Source organism: Onthophagus taurus, chromosome 1 (assembly GCF_036711975.1).
Source record: "Onthophagus taurus isolate NC chromosome 1, IU_Otau_3.0, whole genome shotgun sequence".
NCBI lineage: Eukaryota > Metazoa > Arthropoda > Insecta > Coleoptera > Scarabaeidae > Onthophagus > Onthophagus taurus.
Window position 1 is genome coordinate 25,292,249 of NC_091966.1, and position 23,840 is coordinate 25,316,088.

The 23,840-nt window shown below is 32.2% G+C and overlaps 1 protein-coding gene across 1 annotated transcript; it reads right to left on the minus strand.

The window, feature by feature from the left end:
• Window positions 1-359: 359 nt before the first annotated feature.
• On the minus strand, window positions 360-19,767 carry LOC111418623 (uncharacterized). The gene is made up of 11 exons (XM_023051218.2): window positions 19,619-19,767; window positions 19,052-19,396; window positions 18,741-18,977; window positions 11,453-11,595; window positions 8,427-8,712; window positions 8,254-8,371; window positions 7,279-8,196; window positions 6,698-7,222; window positions 5,312-5,992; window positions 979-1,862; window positions 360-640 (listed from the first exon to the last, which is right to left on the minus strand). The coding sequence occupies exons 2-11, from the start codon at window positions 19,214-19,216 to the stop codon at window positions 452-454; spliced, it is 4,146 nt and encodes a 1,381-aa protein (XP_022906986.2). The 5' UTR covers window positions 19,217-19,396; window positions 19,619-19,767; the 3' UTR covers window positions 360-451.
• Between the last annotated feature and the right edge of the window lie 4,073 nt (window positions 19,768-23,840).

Below are 23,840 nucleotides of genomic sequence, written 5' to 3' on the forward strand. Positions count from 1 at the left end.
GTGTAAACATTTATATTATAATTTAACAAAATTGTTTATTTACACCAACATTGTAATAACCTGAAAAAAAATTAAAGCATAATCTAATATATCTTAATGTTATTTTAACACTTATTATACAAGAAATGGATTTCACACTAATACAAAAACAACAAAAAAAAACATTCTAATCACACGAACATATTTGAAAAGAACACAAAAACACGTTTAAGTATAGATTTTTTTTATATTATAATATGTAATGTAAAAGTATTAATTAGCATAGCTTGTTAACCAACTCGTTTTTTATTTTAGTGCGGAAATTGAAAAGTATAAGGTTAATAAGTAAAATTCGATTTAGTCTTCAAGTTCTTATTCAAATAACAAAATGACTGTATTACCATTATGCCACTCAACTGGAACTTAAAAAGACGAAATCGAATATCTATAGAGATTAATAAATAGTGCAAGGTTACACATCCAAATTATACTCCAAAAGACGTGATAACGCTAAATTAAGATCATCGCCATAACGCGCTAGCAAAGTCGCATTTAAATCGCGATTGTTGAAACCCATTTCTTGGAGAACTTGAAGTGCTTGTTCACGTTTTGAATTGGGATTAGTTGAAATCCAATGTCCGTGACGCCAATAACCAATCTGCTAAATCATAACAGGATATAAGTTTAAAGTACAGACTATTACAACTTCTGGATCATACGGATGTTTTTCAAAAAGTTATCAGGATATTTTTAGTACTCTTTTAAACTTTTTGAACAACACTCGACTTAACCCAGAAGCTTCTACTATTTAGGTTATCATTGGCCAAACTTTGTATGATTATAAAGAATTGCTTTGATTTTTAGTTAATAAATATATACATAGAGTATCTAATATTATCAATTTTCGTAAGTACAAAAAAACTGAGTTACTACTTACATAAATCTAACACAGTCTTTGGGGGTAAACAAATTTCGAGAAAATTCTTATTCATGACTTACATTAGACTGATTTGGCAGAGTAACAATCTCTACGATATCTTTAGCTGTATCGATCACAGTGTTCCTTATATCACCCATTTTACCCTTGAAACCTTCTATTAAACCCGAAATTCTGGACGTACCATCAACATCCTCTCTACTCTTTATTCTTTCGATTTTCTTGCTACTATTACCAGGTTTTGGAGTCGCCGCTTTAATATTTTGTACCGATGTTGATGAAGGATTTGATGCTTCAGATTCCAAACTTGTTTCGTCATTAGTAAGAGCCAGTTTTTCTTTCATCTCTGTCGGATGTTCAACACTTTGTGTACCAGAGCATTTCGGTGTTTCATTAACTTTTTGGGGGTGTTGCGGTTCATATGTATAAACACACAACTTTAATAATTTCTCTGGGTGCAAAATATCGGTTATATCTTGAGGTCTGATGTTCATATCCCACGCAATTTGTCTCTCAAGGGAAAATATCGCATATACGATATATTTTTGACCAGTAGGAGATATTACAGTTTCATCGTCATAGTATGCGCAATAACGTTTAATACCTGACAGGTTAAAAAGGTACTTTTTCCATACAGGATACAAAACATTATTGTACATATATTCTGAATATTCTAAATTTAACGGAATAAGGATAAATTTAGAATTGCAAACGCCTGTTTTACACAAAGAACCACCACAACTATGATTGAATAATGCTTCCAAGTCGACTGGAACGGAGTAAAATATCAGTTCGTTCTTGTTCTGTATTGGACGATCTGATGGTGCTTCTAGTGAATGTTGAGCATATTTCAATGGAACGAAATAAGCATAGACGTCTGGTTCAATTTTATAATCAAAATAGTAAAGAATGAACATGTTTACGGCAGCGGAAGGATGTTCAAAATCTGAAATAGTTAAAGAAAATTGAAATTAAAACTAGGGAACATCGATTATCAGCTGTATGCTTATGTTTTTGGTAACTATTAACTACGAGTAATAAATAGGACACTATTAATTCCCCATACTTTGTTTTTATAAAGAAGAAAGAGGCTTTTATTTAGCACACTGTAGCGTTACCTAATTTTATTATTAATTTGTTTTGGATCTAGTTATTATTTTGATATTCTGTCTATACATATATGATATATAAGTTGTTTCCAATAATAAATAAAAATATAACTTCTTCACTATCAGAACCACTTCACGCACAATTTCCAAACTGTTGGGATAGTTGTTGCATTAAGGGGGGAATCCTGTCTAGAATTGCGATTTTTTAGATATCTTTGCACATTTTTTATGCAAAATTGGTTACAATTATTTATACCGGGATATTTTCTGTCAGCATCTATATCTATAAGGTGTGTCGATAGAAATAAAATGGCGTCAATTTGACTATTGAATTTCATTTATTAACGCTTTTTTACTTTTTAAAATTTTTTTTTTACTTGATTCTATTTCAGACGATAACTGCATTATGCGGTTAATGTGTACAAAGTGAGTAATTTGAGTCAGTAGTTTTTGAGTAGTCATGGTTACCAGTTACCAAAATGCCGTTTCGAAAAAACGCGATTAAAGTTTGTATAACTATTATGTTGTGGAATCTTTAAAATACAAATATTTGCAGTTAATTTGCTATTCCAGGACGATAAAGTGGTCCTTCTTACAGCTCGTACATATATGTACATTGGGTTTCTTGGGAAATTAGGTGAACGTAATCTTGCTTAGCTAATGCAGATGTTATTGCGACCGTGCGTTTGCAATTCTGCTTGTTGCCCAATTTTTACTTCCGTCACATCCACAATCTTAGTAAAAATTAGTAAAAATTGATTATTAAAGATTATAACAGAGTGAAATTCCAAATTAGCGGATATAACCACTCGTTATAAGTGATATAATATTTTGTAATTCTACACACAAGTCGTTCAAGAATTGGTTTTAATTTATACAAAACCTATATACTCCGCTTTATGCCACCTACACCAACTGTCTTCGCCTTCAAGATAGTTTTGATGTTATGGTGTTTCATCTGTGGAACTTTTATGATAGTACTCTGCCCAAATTTGTTTGTTCATATCTTTCACAAACTCGTAATGTCTTCGGATAGCCAAACTATAATACCTTATCAATTTATTGAATTGACTTTTTTATTTACTTGAAAAAATTTTTCTATGAAAGTCAACAAACAAGGATTGGTATAAAATATAGCAGAACACAAACTTGTTTTTTAAAGTTTGAAGTAAAGGAGAGTAAGAAGATCGTTTGTACTCTTCCACACAGTATACGTTTCATACGCTGTATCTTCCAAAATAATGCGAAATTTTAAATATACTTTCACACACATTTTCTACAATCTATAAGGCATACAGTATGTCCGTAAAGTAACGGATATAGGCGATATAATCATTATAAACGGTTTATAGAAAAATCCATGAAACGGGTCTAAAGATTTAAATTTTTAAACCGCCATTTTTAAACGAGTTATGACGTCATCGATATTTTTTTCAAATGGCAATCCTCCAATTTTTTTACGGAATGTGAAAGAGGAGCTTTTTCTGAATCTAGTACACTCAATATTAATATTGGTTACATAAGAAAATTGTCGAGAAAAATTACTTTAAAGATTAACTACTTCAAATTTGCTTGACATGATAAAAATAGCAGTAGCTATGAGTAACTATGGTAACCAATTGTTTTAAACAATTCCCTGAGTGTCAAAAACTGATTTAGGAAAGCTTGTTGAACTGTGGTGGCGCGCCATCTAGATCTTATTAGACTTCAGGTGGGACAACATTATGATATCGTTATGAAAAAATCTAAATATCTCCCTCCAGTTAAGGTTTCCTCAAAAAGCAAGAATTCATGACAGTATCCCGTACTATTTCGCTCCACACATCTTTTGCGGATATTGACTGTACTAGATTAAGGAAAAAGATCCTCTAATTTCCCTAATTAAAGAGAAACAGAAATAAGCCATGCGGGGAGAGGGAGGTTCCGGCCAATCGGAACTGAGTTGAAAAGAAGGTGCTGGGTCACTTGGGTGCTGGCGCTATTAATTAATGCAGACAAAAATGCGGGAATGGTCATACTACAAAAGGAGGATTAGATCAATACAACCATGGAATTCATTGAAAACAACAAATTTAAAAAACTCAACAAAAACCCTATGATGGCCTTTCACAATAGACTGATGAACACAACAATTGAAGAATGCAGTCATACTTTACAAAAATATCTTCCACACCTTAATAAAATTAATCAGATGAACCCCCAATTACCCAAAATGTATGGACTACCCAAAATACATAAAACCAACATCCCGATGAGACCAATCATTTCAAGCATAAACTCTAGTACATACTATCTAGCAAAATTCCTTAGTTCCTTCACCAGGAACAACCTCACATTCAGACCGAAATACACAATAAAAAACAGGAAGGACTTAATGGATAAGATCAATCAGACTGAACTTCCAGAAAAATTCTCTATGATATCCTTCGATATCTCAAACTTGTACACCAATGTCCCTATCAAAGAGACCTTGGATATCTTAAGAAAATTGCTCACAGATGAACTTCAGGAAGAAAAAGAAGTAGACGACATACACAACCTTTTCAAGATTTGCACCGAACAGAATTTGTGCAGTTTTGAGGATAACATTTACACATATCCAGACGGTTTACCTATGGGTTCACCACTGAGTGGATCCTTAAGGTCGCGGTGCATGGTTGGTTGGTCCGCCTACCTGATATGTATTCTATGTAATGTACAACTCAACCCACGTTTGACGAAATTTCTTAAAACAAGTTTTACTTAACCTTAACAACGGAACGGGAAGAGAAATTGATCAGTTTGATTCATTGTATTTGTGATTTTTTATCATTTTTTCGGACGATCGTTTATTGAAGAATAGAGTAATCGAAATATTTAATTGGTGTACACCTGTTTCATGTAATGCTTTTGCTCGAAATCTCAAGAAAATTGACGTAAGTTATTTTTAGTTTAGATTAACACATGTTCTTTTAATGTCATACTTTCATTTTATAATTGTTTAATAATTGTATGTGGTTTAATTATAGACGCTCCTAAATGATGACTACAGCCGAAACCGTTAGAGCATAAATAAAATAAGATAAAAACATCAGGTACAAAAAAGAAAAAGTTATTTTTCTTAATTATAAGCTGATGAATATGGACAAAAAAAACCCTAAAAAAACATTTCTTGTAAGAGTGATTTTTAAACTTCTGATACTAATAACTAATTAAAAGAAATGTCCTATATGTTATATAATAAACTTTTGCATACAGCTGTTTTTATATAATAATTTATTAACTTCAAGATAAAAATTATACTTACATTTTTTGTGGTGCAAATGAGTCTCTACCTTTCCAAGTTGAATTTCTTTTTTACATTTAGATGATAACCCCTTATTATCACCTATAACTACATCTGTATTTGTCGCTATTTCTTCTCCTTTAATACCCTTTTTTGCAGTTAAGTGATTTAGCGCTAAGGTGTGAACACGCAATCGTAAGCTGCTCTCAGGAACTACATTTTGAGGTCTAATATCCATATCAAACGCATAGCGCCTCGAAGCGGAGGCAATCTCATACACTACCATATGTTGGGAACCAAAAGTTATAACACTAGGATACTGTTTGTCAATAGCAGCAGCGTTCATTTGTTGATGGTAATGATAACAAGTTTTTAGATTGCTCAAATTAAAAATGCTTTGTGTGTTTGGGGTAGAGACGTCACATAAAACCCTTGCAGTATCTTCAGAGTAGGGGCCATGATGTAACTTCATAAGGATGAATCTGCAATACATTTCCTCAGTTTTGCTTTTGAATAATGCTTCTACGTCAACCGGAATGGCATAATAAATCAGTTCTTCATCTCGAATTGATGGTGAGTTTTGTAATGAATGATCTTGCACATATTCCAGTGGGACAAAATAACCATACACATTTGGTTCTTTGATGTTATCTTTAGCGTAAACAATATACATGTTTACAATACCTGATGATTCATCATATTCTGAAACAGTTAATATGGAAAAAAAATTAAAATTGTAATTAAAAATAAGTACAATTCGTTATATTATTTTTTTTGTAACAAATAAAGTGTCCCTAACTTCTCAGGACCCCAAATTTTTGTCTTAAGATAATGTTAGTGGTTGAAGCACAATGTAATCTTTGGCTTGGGCATAACTAAACCAGAAAATATGCGACACTTCCGACAGAACAATAACTCAAGCACAGCCCACAGACTAGCAGTGGGGGCATCAACTATGACTGATAATGGTGTCAGTAGCAACACTAGTACCCATTTACATAATGGGGAAATATATACTTTGAAAAATCGATGCTGTCATCTTTAACAAAATTAAGCAAATGGACGCCGAATGTAATCTTCAATATAAACAGCAGCACGTCTTCAAATTAGCGCATAAATCAGCTCTTGCCTTTAGAAGGGTTGAGAATCAGAGCACGAAGATGCAACAGGCAAAAGTATAACATTTAAAAGAAAGAATACCTTTGGAGAACTATGATCACATAAACAACTTGCGATTCAAATACAACTTATTCATTCATTTTTAAGATGTATCCCTTGATAACGTCTTACTACATATACAACTGAAACACATTGCATCATAATTAGGAAAAATCTACCCAATTTCAAATCTATGACATGCTTTATTTATCTTTTCTAATTCTGATTAAATTAAATAATAATACTTACGAGTTTTGATAAGATAATTATTTGGATCATCATCTTTTAAATCATCAATCTTTCGTGAATGTTCAACCATTTCATAGCCTGGACCCTGTTGTGGGAAGACAAAAAATCTTTGTTTAACATCAATAGACTCTTTGGCTTTTCGTCTTTTTTCATTTAAATTAACAGTTGAAGTTGGATTTTTTTTAGTTTTATACGTAAACATTTCGGGGGAAATATCCAGGTCCAATCTTTTTTTTAAAGTGTCTGGCACTTTCGATTCTGGCGATTTTGATTTTTTAACAATTCTCTCTTTCTTTATTTTATTAATATTTTTTGGAATCGTCCCATTGTCCTTAGTCTTTATAGCGGTCGCGTTTTCAGTGTTAAGTGTAGCGTTTTTTTGTAACTTATTCTCATTTTGGTTACTTTGTTGAGGTTTTGAGGCTATCTCAACTACTTTTTCCTTCATTTGAGATTTACCATCATTTAAATACCGTTTAGGAATTCGAACTATTTTACCTTCATAAATAATATAACCAAATTCATCTAAAAAAAAAAATTCATATAAATGATCTCTAATATAGACACTTTACCATGGTTACCTTTAGTAGTTTTTGCAGATCCAGTTGGTATATTCTCACCTTTTACTACATCTTCGTCATCATTTTTATCATCATTATTACATTCTCTTTCATCATCTTCTGAAACAGTTTGTGTTGCCAATTTAACATCACTTACTCCATTTGTTTGATTATCAGTTACATCAACAGTTTTCACTTCTTCTTCTTTTTCGTGTTCATGCTCAATTTTAGGTTCTTGACATTCATGTTGCAATTTGCTATCAGAAATTCCATCAGTATCTTGTACTGCATCAACTAGCAGGTCGTTTGTATCACTTTGAATGTTTTGACGCACATCATCTATATTCAAATTGGACGTATTTGACTCTAACATTACAAACTCATTTTTGGAATCATATGAACTGTTACTGTCGCTGATGGAAATAATGCTTTGATCATCACTTTCATCCAAAAATAGATCGAAATCAATTTTTTCGTCTATTTCAATGTTTCTATTTTCTGTTTCCAACCTTTCTTCGGCCTCTATTTTAGAACCATCGTTATTTTCGACTCCGTCACCTTCACCTTGAAAAGCGTCACAATTTTCCTCTTCCTTTGTGGTGACTTGATTAGCCTCAATGCAATCTGTTTCATCTTTGGATTCAATAATTAGACTTGACTCCACCATTTTTTGTGTCTTTTCAGGCTCAGACTTAGTTTGATTTTGAGTTTCAATTTTACTGGATTGCGAGTTACGTTTTTGAGGTGGTATAGTCCAAGTAGTAGGCAAAACAAGTTCATAATCATCCTGGATATTGATCACATCATAAGTGGGACTTCGAATGTAATTTTCAGCTTTAACCGGATTATCAGCAATCATAACTACTGACGAAAGTGATATCCCGAAACGTTTGCCATTATTATAAAAGTGCCAATAACATTCGTACATTCCTGGAAGAGCTAATACAAAAAAAAAGTTACATTCATATACAATCATAGAATTTTTATTAAATTTACCTGGAACATTAAAGATTGCGCTGATGCAACCAGATTCACCTGGTTTTAAAAACGGGCAGGTAATATTTTTTTCCCACGGTTCAAAGGCTTGTGAACCCCACGCATATTTTAATTTTGTCTAAGCACAAAAAAAGTTATATAAAATAATGGATATTGATATAAACAGTACTCACAGATGAATTCCATGGTAGTGATCCATTGTTTTTAACTTCCCAAGTGTGCACATAAGTCTCGCCTCCACTTAAATATGGAATGTTACCTTTTTTGTTTGGAGTGATGAGTGCGGCACTCATTTCAACGTCATTTTCGGCGGATTGAGGCTGATTTGTTTCACTTTTACTACTTTTACCAGCATCACTATCACTCGACAATCCCATTAAGGCTTTCTTTGTTTTTAGTTTTGTTGCTTTGTGTTCCAATTTCTCCAGTTTTGTTCTTACTTTGGTTAATAATTCCCTACTATAATAATGAACATTAAAGGTGTATTAGAATAGATACTTATAACCAGTGACTTAATACGCAAATAAATTTTATTATTAAACAAATAGTTTTAAATTTATAGAGTAAATAATCATCTATGCTCCGTTGTAGTTCATTGATAAATAGAAATGTATTTAAAAGTGTTTGAAAACGCTAATAAACATTTGCTCAAAGATATATTATCTCTTTTCGAAAAAATCTGTAGCTCTACATTGTATTCTCTCTGTTTGAGACTTTGGGTTGACTACGATGGAAAGAAGTAGCAAAAGGAATGATAAAGAACAGAGAATAAATTGTGTAAAAACTAAAATGGCTAAATGGCTACTGTTAGAGAAGAATTATTGATCTGGGGAATATTTTGTATAGAGTTGAGACAATTTTATAGTCTTTAAATAAGTCTTCAGGTTGAAGACTATAAAATAGTATCAAGATCTGGTGACATACAGGAATAGTTGATATATAAATACCAACAGTGTGGATATATCAAGTAAGATGTGATAAAAAGTGTGTTGGGATCATGGATTTAAGGACTGCAATCCAAACAGGCAAAAGACGATACTTCTTCATTGCAAAGCTAATTTAAAAAGAAATGCTAAATTAGAACTGTGAATAGTTAAAACGGAATGGGAGAGTTTTAAAAAACTAGCGGGGAACAAGTACATGTAGAAGCCATCAAAGAGGATAGAAAGGCAGGCGAATGAAGATAGGGAAATAAAAGTGTTCTAGAATGTTGCTGGAACCAAGAAAGAAATGGCGTATTAACAAATTCAATAATAGGATTTAAAACTACCAAAAAATCTACTCAAGAACCAGCTAAGGTACTAAATGAAAATATTTTGGACATGATGTTCCAACCGAACTGTAGTATCAATCCGAGTTTTAACCCTAGTAACACTTATTAATGAGAGAAGATTACGACATGACGTCATGGAACAATTCTATGTTAGGCATTATATGTAGTATAGTCCAACAATTATATAATACCAAAGAAACAACTAAAATAAAAGAATATGAAACGTTAGGGAAATAACAATCAGTGAAGAAAAGGTAAAGAAATACAGCCAGAGTCGTACCTAATGAGCTTTTAAAATAAAGAGTTAAAGAACTCAATATATAATTGTTGATTTTGTGCAACCATATCTTGTGCTCATCACTAATATCAAAAAATAGACTCAGAAGCATTACAATACCTATTTTCAAAAATAGACAAAAGACTTGCCTAGAATACTAGAAGCGCAGATTGGTAATAGAGAAGAGCAACAAGTATTTAGAAAAGAATAAGTTAACAACAGACGCTTTATTTATTATCAAACTGTTGAAAGAAAAGTCAATAGAATTTATGGCATCAAATCCCTTTATATTTGCATTATTGACATAATGAAAGCCTTCGTTACAGTACGCCTAGAAAACATTTTGAGATTACTATCAGGTAATGCCATCTAACATTGTAAATGTAAACCAAATCCTAAATATAGGTAACATGACAAAGATTAAATCAAGAACACAATGGTTAATATCCCTGAACTAGACAAGGGAACACCTAAGACCATTTCTGTTTAATCTGATAATGGACAAAATTTTTAATGGAAAAAGTCAATATGATATGTTATACAGATAATGCAGCAATGGCATTGACAATAGCAGAAGCAGAAAATGATCTGCTAAGACAGCTCTAGAACATGACTATATCCATCAATAAAATCTTGTGATAGAAAACATGATAACTTAAGAAACCAATAAAATGACATCTTTATCAGGATGCTTAAGGATTGATGCTTTAATCGATTTTTTTAATTGAGAAATCTAGGAGAGAAAATTATAGTGCGAGCTCCTCAATTTCGGAATTAGTAATCTGCAAAATATGTAAAAAAACAAATTAGTTTTGGTGAAACCAGTGCTCGTGGATTATGATTTAAAATATCAATGTGGTGTTCAATATACAGCGCGTCATATATAACCCCCGCCCTGTCTAATTTGAAAACGGTTGGAGATATCGTCTTGAGCCGAAACACGTCGAATATTTTGTGTTAACCTAAATAATTTAGCATAAAAAGTTGTTTAACACTTTTAGTTTTTCCGGAAAATGGGTCAACTTTGTTTTTTTTTAATGGAACACCCTATATATTATAACATTTTCTGGTAAAGCTAAAAAGTACGAATCCGATTCAGCTTACTCCTTAGAGCAGAGTAGAGCAATCGTCGCTTTAGAGAAGCTGTAATGTCACTCTTCTTTGTAATAGAAAAAGTTCAATACTATGTCCAAATCTTATTTCGTACAATTTTAAATAACGAGTCATTCGCGTTTCTCAGATAAGGACTATAGATATTCAGGGAACAATGTGGTGTACTAGATGTAGTAAGATAGTGGAGATAAAGAAGAAACGTATGGTACAATAATGTGAAGAGATTTAATGAAAGCAGATTGCCGCATATGGAAAAAATAAGCAGGAAAACCACCAGACAAACACAGAAGGACCACAGGTCTAAAACAAATGGAAGAAGAAAAAGCACTGTAGTATAGTTTCTGAATATCACCCTAACATTATTGACATTTAATTTTAAAGTAAAATAAGTATTTTATATATCTTACTGTTATATCATAATACAATAATCAATCAATGAATATTATCTATTTAATAATAAACTGATTAAAAACTTTCCCGTTTACATTTGAATCGCCCCATAAATATTTTTAACATATTAAATAAAAAATACTTACTCATTGGTGTCCCCTACTAAAAGTGGTACTTTTCTGCTCCTTTTATAACTTTCAGGTTTCAATTTCCTAATAGGATGGCTGTTGCTTTGATGCTGTTTTGACAAAACGATGGCAGATACTTCACTAACAATGTCTTCTTTAAACTATTCAAAACAAAAAACTCCAAATTAGGTATTATTACAATTATAAGTGATCAAAAATCAATAATTTTCTTTAAAATAATCTATTAACGAAACACTTTTTTTTATGTTTCTTTCGGAATCTGCTATCTACTGCAGATGAAAAAAAAGTTTCTTATAGGATGTTGATTTAACCAGCAACATTTTAAAGAAATATTCTATATATCTTTTGAAATTAATTTCCTTTAACCGTCTGAGGGAGGTTACATTTTTAGAATACATAAAGTACTATGAGGTGCGTCGGCCACCAGATCTTTAACATGATTGTTAAATGTTAGACATAGTTTATATGCTAACTCGTATTTAGATCAAAGATCCAAATCCATGTTAAAAAATCCATGTTAAAAATCAGCCACGACGCACATCTTAAATCCATGTAAGAATCACAAAAGCAATTTTTTAATATTTTCCGCTTTCAAGTACAATTTAAATTCAAGCCCTGAAGAAGCTTTAATATTGGCGTATGAAAAAATAATTGCGTTTCAATAGTCCTCAATCTTATAGTGGAAATAAATTTATTGTTCGAGGTGTTAACAGGATTAAAGAAAAAAATCTCCTGCTTAAATATGTATAAACAACTTCAAAACCATCATATGAGCATAAACAAAACCCACCAAAAAATTTGAAAATCACGAATTACACGAGAATGGTAGTACAAATTTCAAATATTTTTGATGATTCGTTTCACTCAGAAGAGTAAAAGCAAAAGTGGATGTCTTGGTTACCTATATAGTTAGACAACTGTACGCGAAACAGCATTCTATTAACAATTGATAGCAAAAGCCGTATTCCAACAGGTCGCAAGATTGTATTTCTGTGTAGATAACTGCTGTTATAGAAGATTTTTAATCGTGTTTTGTCGCAATTTTGATTGTTAAGTACTGGTTTTTCAGAAAACTTCAAAGTCAGTTGAATTATTATAAAAATTGCGGAAAATTCGAAGTGAAGAAAATAATAAAATTTCATATAAAACGAAAATCTTTCCTTGAAATCGTAAAAATAATAAAGCGCAACACCTCTACTAGACAGTACATGGTGCGGAATTATAAAAAGATGGGGGAAATTTACAAAGCACTACGAAATGTAAATCGATCGAAACTAACAAGAAGAAATCATTCATTCCTATGTCGGTAAATCATTAAGGATCCTACCGTAAGTGGTGTAGCACTGGCTACAACAGTCTTGAACAGCTCTTTAGTGTTCGTGTTAACCATCAACGACGACAAATTATATTTAAAACATGGGTTTAAAAGTCGGCATGTTGTTAGAAAAACATTCATACGTAAGATTAATAAACAAAAATGGTTTGTATTTGCAAAAAATGCTAAAATAAGAATTTTAACTTCTAGATAATGGTAATTTTCAGATACTAAACTCAATACAGTAAATCTTTGGAAATCCATATTGCGAGTTATAAAATATAGGTATTTAAACAAATTAACTTCTTTCTCGCTAAAAATTTTAATATAATCAGAAACCAGTTTCGGCTAATAAGCCATCATCAGCTGAATGGTCAAAATGAACAAAAAAGAACAAAAAACTCAGACATAAGTTAAACACTTACAATTTTTTAAAGTAAAAAATGATAAAATAACAAGATAAACACATTACAAACGAATGAAATGACAAACTAAAATAAAAATGATTGTTGAAGATTTTTAGTGGCAAAAGTTTGAAGAAAATCGATTTTCCCGGACTATAGGAAATGGTTAGGAAAATTTTCTTTTCGAATTTGAAACAAAAGGCGACCATGACTACGATGCCGTTGAAATTAGATCGATTAAATACCCCGATCACGAATTTTTTTCAGTTTAAAATCTACGGCTGAAATCTATGGCCAACTTCACACGCGTCTTAACTCTTACTGGTGTAAAAAATAAACCACCTAAATTTCCACCCAACTGACGCAATGGTCTATAATGTCTTGGTCTACATTATAATCAGAATATCACAAAATAATCAAAATTATTTTCCTACTTTCGCAGCCGCGAAAATTGAAGTAGATGAAGATATAAATACCAATATTGATATTTATTCCAGTGAAAATGATTCAGATGACAAGAAACCTTAATCTGTACTTCAAGCAAAAATTAAAAAAAAATTAACTACAGTTATCAATAAAATAAACAGCTTAAATCTGACACCACATTCTCTGTTTCAACTATTTTTACGTTTTTCAAGCAAACTTGAACAACAAATGCATATGTTTTCTAGTATGCAGGAGAACGACGTGCGGAGAAATAAATGCCTTTTTAGGAATCAATTTACTTATGGGGATCAAGCATTGGCCAAGTTACAAAGATTATTGGTCCAGTGCACCAGATCTAGGTGATTCTTACATTAGCTCTCTTATAACGCAAAAAAGATTTGGTTGGCTATTAGGACACTTGCATATCAATCATTACTCTGCCATGCCTAATAGTGAATCGGAATATTTTGATCGTCTTTATAAAGTATGGCCGTTGTTAGATCATTTAGAAAAAGCTTTTAAGTATTGGCTTTTATCAAATGAAGTATTAGCCTTGGACGAGTCGATGATCAAATTTAAAGGTAGAAGTGCGCTAAAACAGTATATGCCTAAGAAACTTTTGCGATAAGTCGGGATGCTGTTTGAAATTCGATATTTGTATTGGAAAATCCCAGGATTAACTTATAGGACCTAGGCTCTGTCCTATAAGTTCTAGGGTTGTGTACAAGTTTACTGGGGGTCTTGAACAAAAAAAACCATACAATATTTTTTGATAATTTTTTTAACAATGTGGAACTAAGTGAATGCATCTCGAAAGTATTTACCTAATTTTAAAATGGACAAGCAGCTCCAAAGAGATGAATTCGACTGGTACACAAACGATACAAAACAATTTGCAATAAAATGGAAAGATAAAATGTACACCTTTAACCAAATTACCACAATCCTAAAGATTGCACGAAAAGTAGTAGAAGAGGAAAAAATGGAAATATATTGTAGATTATAACGCCAACATGAACAGTGTCGATAAATTCGATCAACTTCTAGCTAACTAGCATTGCGTTTCTTAAGTCTGCTAAACCCGAATGATTCTAGTTCTAGGTCAAATGTTAGTTCTAGTTTTATATCATGAGAACTATCACTAGACCTAGACACATTCGAGTTTAGCCTCTTCTTTTCTTTCTCAAGACGGCTAAACCCGTATTTTGCTGGTTCTAGATGTGGTATTAGTTTTAATGATATAAAACTAGAACTAACACTAGATCTAGAACTAGAAAGTTTCGGGTTTAGCGTCTTCAGACGCACGGCTAAACCCGAATGTTTCTAGTTCTAGGTGTAGTGTTAGTTCTAGTTTTAATTGTTCTTCAGCGCTAAATTGTTGTTAATTCTCTTGAACTAAACCAAGAACTAGATAGATTCGGGTTTAGCCGTTAATCTTTTAAGATGGCTAAACTTGAATGTTGTAGCACCAAGGCAAAGCCACTGCGCACTTAAAGAATATATTCTTGTTTTTCTCAAGATTATTGTTTTTTGTAGAATTTACATACTCGTATGTCCAAAATAAACCAAAACAGATATATGATATTTTATTTTTATGCAAATGGAGCGGTGGTACAAAAAGTGAATCTCCAATTTTTTTAAAAACTTTATGCTTTAATGAAATATCATATGATTTCAACCTATATATGACCTTTTAAAATCGTTTACTTAAAGAATCTAAAAAAATCAAACTTTGCTCCAGTTGTGCAAAATGTTATGTTAAACACTTGCTCCAGTAAGAGTTAAGTGGTCGTGTTTACCCTAGGTTTTTTATAAATTAGTTTGTTAACTGCATTCTTATAACTTCTTTTTATACAGGTGTCTCAGCGAGACCGGCCATTAGACGTTTCTGGGGTTCTGGCCAAAATAAAAATTTGAGAATTCAGACTTATTATCAATTACGTTCTCTTCGTCTAAAATATTTTCAGATTTCTAGCACTTCCGGTTATACTGGAAGTCGCCACCTACTTTATTTTTTTAAATGGAACATCCTGTATATTTTTACATATTTGGATTTGTCTGTTTTCAAGATTTATAAATAACTTTACTTTTTGCAATTTGATTCGGCCGTTCTCGAGTTATTCGAATTTTTCTAGAAAAATCTGCTCCAGCGGACATTTGTTCAAAAAATCATAAAGGGTGTCTCAATAAGAGTGCCCGATTTAAATTTGGTGCCATTTTTTTTCTGTGCAAGTGGCAGCCCCGAAATTTGACAGCTATCATCTACGATTGCTCTGATTATTAATAATGGGGCGCTATACAAAGGAACAACGCGTTATCATTGTGAAAACCCATTACAAATATGGGGAAAGTTATGCCGAAACCGCTCGCAAACTTCGCGGAATTTTACGTCGTGAAAGTGCACCAAATGTGTCAACAATTCGAAGAGTAATCAATAAATTTGAAGAAACCGGGTCGATTATGGACAGTAAGTCTCCTGTGCGTCGACGTACCGGCCCATCTCGCGAAAACATCGCTGCTGTAAACGAATCGTTCACAACAACTTCAAATTTCGAGAACCACCACGCAGCGAATTCTCACGAAGGACCTCCATCTCCATCCCTACAAGGTTCAGCTGACCCAGGAGCTCAAACCAACAGACCACTCACAGCGCCGACAATTTGTTCAATGGTTGATGGAGCAAAATGAAGTGAATGCCGATTTTTCGAAAAAAATCATCTTCAACTGGCCACCGAGATCGTGCGATTTGACACCGTGCGACTTCTTCCTCTGGGGTTTTGTGAAATCTCACGTCTATGCCAATGCGCCACGGACTATTCCCGAGCTCAGGGACGAGATAAAACGCGTCATCGGTGAGTTAGAACCACAACTCTGCAGAAACATCATCGAAAATTTCATGAAAAGAGCAAGGATCTGTGTGCAAAGCCGCGGGAGTCATTTACCGGATATTTTATTTCATGCTTAATCGGAACATGTGTGCTTTATAATGTGGTAAAAATATCACCACTCGATCAAAAACTATGCGTTTTATTGATAAATTAAATCGGGCATTGTTATTGAGACACCCTATAGAATACTGGTTTTTTGAGATATCAATTTAGGATTCAGAACATGCTTAAATAACATTATGGAGTACGTTATGGAGTTTGTTCACTTTACTATGACACATCAACTTTTCGAAATTTCGAAGCACCATACCTTCATTTTTTCAAATGGCACCCCCCATATTTTATTACTTAGTCGTCTTCGGCGTCTCATTTTACATCTTTTATACTCCATAATATGGAGAGGACATATTATGTCCTATGCCTAACATTAATAGTTTGAGAAATAATTAGGGTTTTTTAAAAGATGCTCACATATCACATCGATATTAACCTAGTGTGCCATGGAAAACAAATGTTTAATGACTTGTTGACAAACGTCAAAGTCTGATTTACGTTGTTGGATGCTTGTGAATCTAAAACCAGTTAAAATGGATATTAATAACGTAAATAATGTTTATACAAATGAAGAAATCCATAATTTATTTTTTGTGCACGGAAAGTGCGACAAAGTTCTTAGTAGAACTTGCAGAATGTTTAATGAAAATTATCCACATTTACCTCCGATGACAAAAGGTAAATTTAGAAGAATAGAAGCAAATTTTTTGCAAATTTTTTATCACGTGTTAAACTGACCAAAAAATGTAGTAGATAATGCAACGGAAGATGTGAATACCTTGGCTTATTTCAAGCCCAGTCCCAACACCTCAATTCGAGCTGCAAAGAAGATCTGTGAATCCTACTATGAACTTTGTCGCGCTTTTCATGCATAAAAAATAAGTTAAGAATTTCTTGATTTGTGTAAATATTACTTTCGTTGTTATCGATTTTAACTCTTTTCAGTACTAATATTAAGGGACCTAACAGATAATTATTAGCTCACATGCATCAAGTGACGTAAATAAGTGAGTCTTTGACAAGAACTCACTGAGAAGGCTTGTTTTTCATGGCACACTAGGCTAAATATCCATATATGTGTGTATTTTTCAAAAAACCATAATTATCTCCCAAACTATTAATGTTAGGTATGGGACATGGGAGATAAAAGATGTAGAATGAGACACCGAAGACAACTAAGTAATAAAATATGAGGGGTGCCATTTAAAAAAATGAAGTTATGGTACTTCCAAATTTTGAAAAGTTATAACGTGCCATAGTAAAGTGAGCAAATGTTCTAGACAGCCGCTATCGGCACCAAAACATACTCCATCATGTTGCTTAAGCATGTTCTGAATCCTAAACTGATATCCCAAAAATCGAGTGTTCTCTGATTTTTTGAATAAATGTCTGCTGGAGCAGATTTTTCTAGAAAAATTCGAATAACTCGAGAACGGCCGAATCAAATTGCAAAAAGTAAAGTTATTTATAAACCTTGAAAACAGACAAATCCAAATATGTAAAAATATACAGAATGTTCCATTTAAAAAAATAAAGTAGGTGGCGACTTCCGGTATAACCGGAAGTGCAAGAAATTTGAAAATATTTTAGTCGAAGAGATCGTAATTAATAATACTTAAGTCTGAATTCTCAAATTTTTATTTTGCCAGAACCCCAGAATCGTCTAATGACCGGTCTCCCTGAGACACCCTGTATTTGTTATTGTTTAAAACTCAGTAAATAATGTTTAAAATGAAGTGTTGTTATATTTAACAAAATTCCTAACCTTAATATTTATATTTTTTAATTTTATTGACTCATGGTGAAGTAAACTAACTATAATTTACTCTAAATTGAAAAACAGTTAAAAAAACTATTTAATTCTTTTTTATATGTATTGCAAATATGGGCCTGACAGGCCTCACCCATTCATGTGGGTGGCTCATGTAATTATGGGAACACCCCTTCACTAGAGGATTAAAGTTTGTACAGTTCAAATACGGTTTTTGCTATCAACTGTGATTAAAATCTTCTTTACCATTTGGTTGTCGAACTGCAGAAGTAACCAATATAGTTCTAAATGAAATACAATCATAAAGAATATTTGAAATTTATACTAACATTCTTGAGTACTTAATTCGTGATTTTCTAATATTTCTAAGGGATTTTGCATACATATTTATTTTGATGTGATGAAATAATGTAATAAAAATAATTACCTTCTTCATATACTTCAAAAACCAATCCGGAGGTGGAATTTCTTTATCTTTCACTCTAGATCTATCCACATAATCTAATTTCAAATCAATATACTGTCCAGCTAAAGCCTTCCCTCGGAAAAACGGCAACGCATAATCATAGTCGAAATCGTTCTCAATATAACATTCATTATCACCAGCTATATAAGATACTCGAACGTTATCAACATTATTAACGAAAGTTCCGGAATTGTTTAGCTATTTAATAAAAGAAATCAACATATAGTTATATAAACAACCTATTGAAAAATGTATAAATTATTGTCATATACCAGATAGGTTTTGAAAGTGTGATAATCGTTAGTAGCTGATCCATCCAACATGCCCACCATGTTAGATCTTGCGTCGACACAAACCGTTTTATTCTTCCATTGAATGTTGAAGATCATCTCTGCGTCTTTTTTCTTTTCGTCGAAGGTGATCTTCAAACGGTACATGTTCCAACGAGACACGTTGTCATGTACTAGCAAATCGCCAAAAATCGAATTGGAAAACGAGTTGTAAACCGCACAGTGTTTTGGTGTTTGTTTACGTTGTTAACGGATACACAACAATCACTTGACATTTATCTATCAGAAAGGCCGTGGTTCACTATACATTAATTGCGCATGCGTATTCTGGAAAGAATTGGTCAATAAAAATTTTGATTTCGATTAAATGTTTTTAATTTTCATTTGTTTATAAAAATTAAATTAAATCATAAAATTATTACCGTTAAAGAATTTGACATTTACTATAATTTAAGCAAAAAGAAATTTATTACCAACTAATAAACAAGAAAAACTAAATTTTAATATACATAACCTCAAACGTTTTGTTTCTAATTCAAGTCTAATTACTTATATCAAAATTGATTAAAATGATGGTGGTGTATTGTATTATTTGTGAATTTGCCAAATAGGATTCTTTTTTTATTATTTCACATATTTTCTAGCTTTTACGAGTTACAAGTTACAACACCTTTACGAACATTTAATAAGGTAGAATCAAATTTTGCATTACCTCTTAACTTATAAAGTGACAGCGAAAACGACGATTGATTATAAAATATTGATGCAAAAGCATGAAGCAAACTTATGCCTAGATACTGCAGAAAAATAATAATAATACTTTATTTGTGTAAATAAGAATTTACATTCTTTTCCACTCTTCATTTGGTTACATGTCGTTCAATTTGCCACAAGTTACTTACAAAAAAACAGAAAACTAATTCGAAATATTGATGGACAACATAAGACACAGACAAACTACTTATACTCAAAAATTTCAAACTTTAGCTAAAGGAATGACATGTGACGGCAATCTGACGGTTACATTTCACTGTCTAGAAATTCCTGTACGCTGTAGAATGCCCGACCGAGGAGAATAGCAGTGACTTCTCTTGTGAAAGTCCCCAGTGGGAGCTCTCTTATGAATTCTGGTAATTTGTTAAATAATTTTGTTGGACCATAATAACTTTTTGCTGTTCTGAACTTGTTGATTCCATGAAACTTTGGTACAATTGCGTTTTTGTTTCTGGTGTTATATTCATGCAGTGTTTTGTGTAGTTTGTAATCCTTTATGTGTTTTCTCATATACAGTGATACAATAAAGTCTACATACAGCCCGGAAAATGATAATATCTGAGCTCGCGAAATGTAATTCAATGAAATTTTTTAACAAAACATGTAAGAAGTCCATATTATTTCCATATTTTACATAAAAACAATATAAGCTATTATTAATCAAGAGAAACACAAAACATAATCATATCTATAACTCAAAAAAGTCTACATACAGTCCTAAAAAAAACTATCTGTTATAGCTCAATAAAAATACCGGAAGTTGCTTATATCTTGAGTAATATTGGAATTAAACGTATCATGTTTGGGCTCATTTTGAATGACATGATGCATTTATATCAAAAAATAAACAAGATGGAATAAAAAACATTAACCTTGAATATTTTTAGTTCTGTGTATAGTGTTAATTCTACATAGTAACAGTGCTAGTGTAAAACTAGAACTAACACTGTATCTAGAACTAGAATCATTCGGGTTTAGCCGTCTTTAGAGACTTGCGGCTAAACCCAAATGATTCTACTTCTAGGTATAGTGTTAGTTCTATATAGTAACAGTGCTAGTGTAAAACTAGAACTAACGACTGAAAACTGCACCAACATTGTCAAAATTGTTTCTATTTATCTAGTTGATAGTCATTAAAAACTTGTCTAAATGTATAAGGACTAGTTTATAGCAAGTTTAGGTTGCTCAGAATGACTGAAAACTGCACCAACATTGTCTAAAATTGGTTTATAAGGTAGCAAAATTGTTTAAAATGATTGGAAATAATTTGATAGGTATCTCATGTTATTCCAAATCATTGAAAACTGGTTGAGCATAATTTTATATTTGTCTAAATGATTAACAACTAGTTTTTAAACAATCCATGTTGCTCAAAATGACTAAAAACTAGTTGATAGTCATTAAAAACTTGTCTAAATGTATAACGACTAGTTTGTAGCAAGTCCAGATTGCTCACAACGACTGAAAACTGCACTAATATTGTCCAAAATTGGTCTATAAGGTATCAAAATTGTTCAAAATGTTTCGAAATAGGTTCATAGCCATCTCATGTTATTCAAAATAATTGATTATAGGTTGAGCATAATTTTATACTTGTCTAAATGATTAACAACTAGTTTTAGACAATCCATGTTGCTCAAAATGACTAAAGATTAGTTGATAGTCATTAAAAACTTGTCTAAATGAATAGGGACTAGTTTATAGCAAGTCCAAGTTCACCTAGTTTTGCACTAGCACTATCACTAGAGCTAACACAGTTCTAGGTCTAGTTCCAGGTCTAATGTTAGTTCTAGAGACAGTGCTAAGTAGCGCTAGTTAGCATAAGATATCACTCAATGTTGTATATTTTTATTGAACTAACTTTAGCTAGTTCTAGGACTAGTGTTAGATCCAGTTTTACACTAGCACTATCACTAGAACTAACACAAGACCTAGAACTAGAATAATTCGGGTTTAGCCGTCTTGAGAGACTAAATGCGACTAAATCTACTGCTGTAGCCTTCACTTCGTAGCACAAGTCGAACTGTTTCGATTTTGTATTAAAATAATATAGACTTCTAATATCCTTCGTTTAAAAAATTCATTGAATTACATTTCAGGAGATGAGATATTATCATTTTCTTGGGTGTATGTAGACTTTATTGTATCACTGTATGTCAAAGTGGCGTCTGTGAAGTTAGCACCTCATTTTTTTAAAACTTCAAATTTCTCTTGAGTTCCTATTGCACCCCATTGAGTTCTATAGTTCTCTACCATTTTTATTAAAAGTTCCGCAAAAATAGGCAAAAACATCGATATCGACTTTTTGGGGTGCTAAGTTCACAAAACGAGATCACAAAATTTGCAATAACTATTAAACGAATGCACGTATCTAAAAACTTTATTAAAATATCTTTTAGAACTCGTGAGGTGCTATTCAGAACTCCTGCCAGAACACCTGGAACGTTTCAAAATTTTCACCCCTCCGGGACATTTACGAAATCTCAATGTGAACACTTAAAATCGCGCACAGTTTCTTAAATATTAGTTTTACGGCTTTGGGCCTTAATCATTTTCGTTAGAACTCGAGGTGCTACCTAGTGCTAACCAAAACATTAGTTAATTTACCTACTTTGTTTCCATGGCACACATTATTTTAACTATCTTTAACTACCCTCTAAACACATTGGTCTGTATCGAATAATAAAAAGCGGATTATCTTGAAAACGATAAACTTTAGCGCATTTTGATAAGAGTACCCTTTTTACTTAAAAAGTACAGAGAATAAGAGTTTTTATTCAAAAAGCCGAAAAGTATACTGTTAGAAAAGTTATTATTTTAATCCGTAAAAAATACGTTACAGAGCGTATTCCCTTTACCGGCTATAGAAAAGCGGACTCCATACTCGTCTTTCTCATGCCAAAAAACCTCCGTATATCAAATTTGAATAGAATCGATTGAAATACACGTGTAATATTAAATAAAAATCAATTAAAAAATTTAACTTAAACACCTGTATCTTCAAAACAAAGCGGTTGTCGATCTATATGAAGTTTTTGTGTTAATTTAAAAAGATCTATCGACTGTTGAAGTCCTGCTACAAAAACCTGAAACGCATTCTCCTGTATACAGGTTGTCACACAAGAATGCCGCAAGCTGTAACTCTGTCATTTACATTCCGATTTTCATGAGCGAAATATCAAATGAAAAGGTTTGATGAATACTGTGATTTACGCTACAAATAAACTTTTTTCAACGCCATCTTCAATTTCAAGCGATTATCAACTTTTGATTTTAAATTGCTCGGTATGTTTTTCTTCACGCTATTGGATAGAGATTCTTTTTCTGAATCCATTACTCGTAATGTACAATATGTTAGATTTTATATTATATTAGTTCATTTATATTAGATTTGTTAGATTTATTTCATTTGTTTAGTCTGGATTTGAAGTGTCCCGAGCCGCAACATTAGGGTTTTTATCGCATTATTTGTTTGTTTGAGTTAAGTGTGGGAATGCGTTGGGGTGTATATTTAAGTCTTTAGGTAAGGGTTTTTTTGGTTATGATCTTAAATAAAGAAGGAGCCTGCGAGCTCAACTCGTATCAGTCATTCAGTCAGTCTCGATTTAAGACGCAACGAAATAGTACCCTTCAAATTCACGCGGAGCAAAGCTCCCAAAATTAATCGCAATTTATATATACAGGGCACTCAGTTTTGCGCGTTATTTTTTTTAGACCTTTAAAACTTGTATGAAAGACACATGCCAAGATAGAAACAGGTAAACGAAACGAAAACGATTTAGAAAAATAAAATCAAATATTTCTTAGACATTGAAAAAGGGGTAAACTTCATATCCAATTGATCATTTAACCTGATGTAGTTTTTATTTTTACTGTGTTTTGCAATTTCTAATGCTTCTAAAAGATCTAAGCAAAAACCTTTAACACGTTTGTGAATAAGTTTTATATTTTCATAATTTATTTTGTGTCAGGTTTTTACCGTATGTTTATATAATAT

Bases quoted from the DNA above. Each gene is read 5' to 3' on its own strand.
- LOC111418623 (XM_023051218.2), bottom strand. From the start codon at position 19,216: ATGTACCGTTTGAAGATCACCTTCGACGAAAAGAAAAAAGACGCAGAG. The intron at 11,596-18,740 runs GTAATTATTTTT...TGTTTTGAATAG, and splicing joins TTTTGAAGTATATGAAGAAG to TTTAAAGAAGACATTGTTAG. The intron at 7,223-7,278 runs GTAACCATGGTA...TTTTTTTTTTAG, and splicing joins ATCTGCAAAAACTACTAAAG to ATGAATTTGGTTATATTATT.